The following is a 5,868-nucleotide window of genomic DNA, read 5'->3' on the forward strand; positions in this document are numbered from 1 at the left end:
GCCTCGGCCCAGCCGTGATGGGAAGGAGCATCACGGCACCAGCGGGCGGAGCTGCAGGACAGCCTTCTGGAGGGTTCCTGCCACCCTACGCACCCGGTCAGGTCAGCTTGCTGGATTTTGCTGGGGATAAATTTTGCTGTTTGCAAATATGGTTCATCCTTCTGTGGAGAATATTTCTTCTGATTCTTCTGCTGTGTGTATTGATTTTATTTCTTTTATTTAAATTATTAATATTTGTCCTGTATTAAAAGATGACACGGCTCTGATCAATAGTACATTTAATGAGAAAGTAAGTTCCTGTTCATCTGATCTTCATGCATCCTACTTGTAATCCTGTACACTCTGTGCGTGTTGTGAGGTGGGTGAGGTGCAGGTGAAGTGGACACACTGACCAGGCTAATTTTGCGTGCCAGTGTTGAAAGGTTTTTTCTTTCTTTTGGGTTTTTTTTTTCCCCGTAAGTCAATCATGCTCCTCTGAACTGCTTTCACGCCAGATGACAATTTGAAAAGACCACAGTACAGCAATTTCCATGTTGTTTGTCATTCAGGCAGTAAAACCAGAGGATGATGACTTCCAGGAATTTCAAGATGCTTCAAAGTCTGGCTCACTGGATGACTCTTTCACTGATTTCCAAGGAGATGTAGCTGGCTCCTCCAAAGCAGCCAGTTCACAGCACCGGAGCAGGTAGCAGATCTTTGATTTCCACCCCGTCAGTGTTTTAGAACTCTTTTAAGCAATGAAATGTTTTCCTCTTTTGTGGGTAGCTTTCTAGCCTGTAATTTTCTTCCGTCACCTGACTTCTGCTCTGACAGTTTCTTTTGAAGGTTGTTACAACTCCAGTGAGGCTTTTTTTGATGTGCCAGAGGTGGTCAGCCATTCTGGCATTTTAGTCATCACACTGAGGCAAATGGAGTTTACAAGGTATGGGGATAGGTTTGCAAGTGTTCATACTACTGCCCAGGCAATCAAAAGTCACTTCATACTGTGCATTCGGGCAAAAACCTGACATAAAGCTCTTCAGAAAATAGGTGCTGGGGCAGAGGAGTTCTGCACGTAGTGCTGTGTGCTTCCATTAAAGGCATAGCCATAGCCCTGTGTTTGTTGGAGTTGATGGAAACCATGGGCTGACATCACGGTCTTTCCTCAGGCACTGAATCTGGACCCCAAAATTCATGTGAAGTGCACGACATCGTACTCTTCAATGACCGTGCTCTCCAGTGGGCAGGGTCTTTGTTATTTCTGTCATTTCTCTGGCCAGTGCTCGTATTTTCGATAACTGACTATAAATCTCAATTGAAACCTCATTCAGACTTCAGCAATCTTGGCTTTTCGTTTGGGAGCCTGCCAAACTGCAAATTTTGTATAACAAAACAAGTAAGTGTGTTTACTCCCTTTGAGAGCTTACAATTAATCTTTAAAGTCCCGTGATTATGATATTTCAGTGCTGTTCCCTTTCCTGCACATGGCAAGCACCTATGTCCCTCCCGGTGTCTCGGTGCAGGCATGCGGCTTTTCCGTGCCTTGAACCGACGGTTCACAGTCGCAGACGGCACTAGTGCTTTCCAGGTAAGCAGCGATCAGCAGCTGCTTCCTCAGCAGTGACGTCAGACGGGGCTGCTGAAACGTGTCGTTCCGTTATGCCGTGCTAGCACGTTCTATGCAAGAAATGAAATTTGCTGATGTCAGTCAATGCCAAGTGCATCAGAGATGCTTTAAGTATATCTCAGTTTGTCATTTTGCAATTAAAGCTATTCTGAAAGTTTTAACAGAAACAATTTTTATGAATTCCACAATGGGAAGTAGGGGATCATAAAAAAAAAAAATTAAAAGCAGTGTTTCTTTTTCACCGCAGCAGTTCTCTTTATTCAGCTGTAAAAGCGTTCAGTTTTGAACAGAATGTTACAATGAGCTGTAATCTAATTGCTTATGGAGCTTTCTTTAAAAAAAAGCCATCTGTGGAGTACAGATGATTAACCATTACATTTGCCAAGATTGCATATCTAATAGCCTGTTTTGCAGTGATGTGAAATTTAATTCTATTACCATAAGCTGTATTTTTTTGACACTGTGCTGTCTGTCTGCAAGCCTCACAGACCATCATTAGTACGCGCGTGCAAGTGCTGGGTTTGTGTGTTGCTTGTAGGCTGCTGATAAGGAGATTTAAATGGCTCTGGAAAGATTCTTGCTTCAGGCCGAAGAACGCCATAGAAATTCATTCACGTTTTCAATGTGCAAAGTATTGAATGACATAAACTGGAGGTAAAACACATCATTCATATGTAAAGGATGTTGTTCTGTAAAGCTGCCAAGGTCTGATAAGGGGGCTTGTGCGGAGGGCAAGTAAAGCTCTCGCAGAACGTCTTCTAAATCTTACAGCAGTTGCTAACACGGTGTTAGGATATTATGGCAGGTTTACTCTCTAAAGTAGAGTGTGTTTATATGCAAAAAGATTTGCTTGTGGAGCTGTGGGCTGCCCTTATTTTGCTGATTAGATAGCTGCCTGCTCGCCAGCCTGCACCGGCAGAAATGCAGAGTTATCCTTCCCTTCATCTTGAGCAGTGGTTCCACTTTATTCTCTTAATTTTGCAATTTGTAATGAAATATAATCAAAAGGAGATAAGCTGAAAGGATGGAGCTGGTAAAACCTCATGCAGATTTAACTCTTTACTACACTGGGGAGAATTGTCCTTACGGTGCCCTGGGCAAAGTGATAATTAGCCAGCAGTGATTCCTGGACAGTGTCTGCGTCCTTATTGTCTCCTGGGCTAAGAATTCCTGCAGTGTGAAGTCCTGGAGTGTTTTCTTCATGTTCTGGTGCAAATTAAAATCAAGAAGGGTGACGGTTGACTCTGGCCTGAAGAAGTACGGTGAGGTGAGATAAAGTGTGAATTATCAGTTACCCGGCTGCCTGTTGACGTGCTCTAATTCTCAAAAGGTATCGAGGTTCTTGATTAAGAACACTTTGGGGTACAAGTGTAGGTTTAGTGATCCAACTTGTGTAGTTGTAATAAGAGGCTCCTTTAAATAAAACCTGGAAACGTGGACTTCTTATGGGTAAATTAAGAACTTTTGCTTGTCTCTCTTTTGTTTTTAGTGTTCCTTCTTTACTAATGCCAGTCCCAGGTAATAAGACCGTCTCAACTGATAAATACGCCGTGTTTAAAGGAATGGCCACTGAGAAACCTGCTGAAAGTACAGCCACTTTTGGAGGTAAAGTGAAAAATATACAATGACTATAGGCAATTCATTGTAATATTTCATATATCTAGGTTTTAGCATTGCTAAGAGATGAGTGTTTAAAAAACAGAGTAATTATGTTAATATAAAATTATATCTTTATGTAAATGTATTCCTTTTCTCCCGTTCACTAGATTGTGGAGACAAGTATAGTGCTTTCCGTGAATTAGAACAACCATCAGAGAGCAAATACTTGGGTAAGCAGAGTGGGTGTTGGAGCTGTTTTAACATGTTTTCATGATTTGTTTCGTGAGCTGCAGAATTTCCATTGGTGGAATTCCGGTCTAATGGTGCTTCTACTTCTCTAAACAACTCACCAGGAAGTATCCTGAGAAAATAGTGCAATGTGCTATTGGAACAGTCTACAAATTGTGTTTCTAGACAATTGGCATCTCTGCGGGGTGCTTCTGAGTTTTATTGTAAAATAACGATACGGTTGGAATTTGATTGTTTAACTAAGCAGTCGTGTATTCGTAGAAGGTAGAAGATGATGCTTCTGGATAAAATTGCAACTTTTTTCTATTAGGGCAGAATTTAAACCATTCAAGGTCTCTGGTCTGTAAGAGTAAATCCAATCCCTTATTTTGAAATTTGTGTTGAACTGGTTTTGATTGGGTAAAGTAAAAACCAGTTGGGCTGGCATCTGAGGGGCAACGTCTGTGTAATTCCATAAGCAGAGTCTCCCTCTTTCCAGAACTACCTATATCTGTAGACGGATCTTTCTATTACCAACTTAACTGACTTCCACAGAGTTATGTTACGTTATACCCGGAGTTTTGTTCCATCACTAGAAAACAACTTTAGATTCTAGGATAAAACTCTTACCTCAGTTCACTCCTACTCCTTGTTTTTCAAAGACAGAATATTTTTTTTCAGACACCGAGTTCCTGAATCTCCTATAATGTTTTCTGAGGTTCTCGTGCTCCGAACCTCCTCAGGATTAAACACATGCAATGAAACAAAACACCAGCATTTTATCTCGTTCCGAGCATGTTCTAAAGTGTGGAAAATGACTGTATTTGCTGCTGTCCAGGTCTGACCACTCTAACCCTTTCACCAGCTTACGTTTCTAATGGAAAAGTTTGCAATTAAGCAGTAAGTTTAGTTTGCTGTGACGTTTTGGTTTTGATCTGTTAGTAACAATTTCACAGGTATTTGTATTGTTGCTGGGCCAAGTGAATTGATGTGGGGGGTTGGGAGCATGGAAGAATCTGCCAGGTGTAGTCATGGTCCTTTACTACCTTTACAGAAAGTATTCTTTTAAATCTTGGTTAAACTAATTTAAAGTACAACACCGTGTGGTGGCTTAATGAGATGTTAGTGGTGTACTTCTAAAATAGAACAAGATCTGTTTATTGGACACTTATCAATACTCCAGAACTACGAGTAATCTATGTACGTGCTGGTGAATGGGTTAACCAACTTGACATTTTTTCTGTTGAAAACAAATTGCTTTATAAAAACAATAATTGTGTATGAACAGGAAGAAACTTATAAAGTAGTGCAGGAAAATATTTGATGTAAGTTCAATGAAAACATTGTTACCTCGCATTTAATCAGGTTTGAATTGCAATCCTTACACAGCGTGATCTTACGTGCAGTAGGCAGCTGAACTAGAGTTGGGCACATCTTACGATTAATCACGCTCACTTTTGTGTGAAAGTCTGTCTCCAGGCTTCTTAGTGAAACTGGAATCGGACTTTGCAGAAGCTGGAAGGTGCCTGAGTTACATGGCATTTACTGGAGTTCTGATCACTCAACGCTATAGTGTGTTTAGGTGAATCTGGCAAAAGGAAAACATGTTAGCTTAAAAATGTTCTAGATCACCGCCTTAGGATCACTGCCTTGTGGTCTCCTCTGCCTGGGTCTCTGCTGGGTTCCCCATATGCCCATCCAGACAGGCTTGTCCACTGCCCGCTGCCTCTTCAGTGAGCTGTTCTCAGAAGTACCTGTGGCCACCAGGCAGATTGGGTCGGTCTCTCCTGTTCCCCTTTCAGCTTGCCAGCAAGGTTGCTTTTGGCTCAGCCCCCTGCTGATGCCCCATTTGGGCGATATTTCAAAGGGAGGGAGGGTGAGAATTTCTGTAAGAAGGCAGATACTCTATTGGTATAAGTGAAATTCGAGACTACATTCATTACTTGACAAATATAAAAAGGATGAGGTGGGAAAAAGAACTTCTGTGGAAGCTGAATGAGACAGTGCTGATCACCTTTGGAATCTGTTGGTCATGGTGTGGTTTGGTATTAACTCAGTGTACAGGGAGTTTAATATGACTCAGACTCCTTGAGAGACTTAAGTGTTTGCTGGAGTGAATGTTAGAATCACTGACCTTGGAACTTGTGTGGCTCGTAGAAGTTGAGTTTGCAGTTCGATGTGCATCCTGAGGTCTTAATTTAAGTAGTTTGCATAGAAATTTCTGACACGGCATGAAATAATTTGCTTGCTTGCATGGTGTGAGTATGATGCATTTGTTTGTCACTGCAGTGTCTTATTATTGGGTTTTGTTGTTTTTCCTGTCAGGAGATAACCTTGCAGAATTCAAGCCTGCAGGAACCGATGATGGTTTCACAGATTTTAAAACTGCTGACGTTATCTCACCATTAGAGCCACCTACAAAAGACAACACTTTC

General features: G+C 41.5%; 1 protein-coding gene across 1 annotated transcript in view; it reads left to right on the top strand.

Annotated features, from left to right (window-relative positions):
• SYNRG (synergin, gamma) overlaps nucleotides 1-5,868 on the top strand; it is a 34,438-nt gene that overhangs the window by 11,396 nt on the left and 17,174 nt on the right. Inside the window, exons 10-14 of the mRNA XM_010144653.1 lie at nucleotides 13-101; nucleotides 549-685; nucleotides 3,096-3,211; nucleotides 3,373-3,435; nucleotides 5,759-5,868. Of these exons, the coding sequence (XP_010142955.1) occupies nucleotides 13-101; nucleotides 549-685; nucleotides 3,096-3,211; nucleotides 3,373-3,435; nucleotides 5,759-5,868 (515 nt within the window). The remainder of the gene's footprint in view (nucleotides 1-12; nucleotides 102-548; nucleotides 686-3,095; nucleotides 3,212-3,372; nucleotides 3,436-5,758) is intronic.

This window comes from Buceros rhinoceros, unplaced genomic scaffold (genome assembly GCF_000710305.1).
Source record: "Buceros rhinoceros silvestris isolate BGI_N320 unplaced genomic scaffold, ASM71030v1 scaffold22731, whole genome shotgun sequence".
In the NCBI taxonomy this organism is placed as follows: domain Eukaryota; kingdom Metazoa; phylum Chordata; class Aves; order Bucerotiformes; family Bucerotidae; genus Buceros; species Buceros rhinoceros.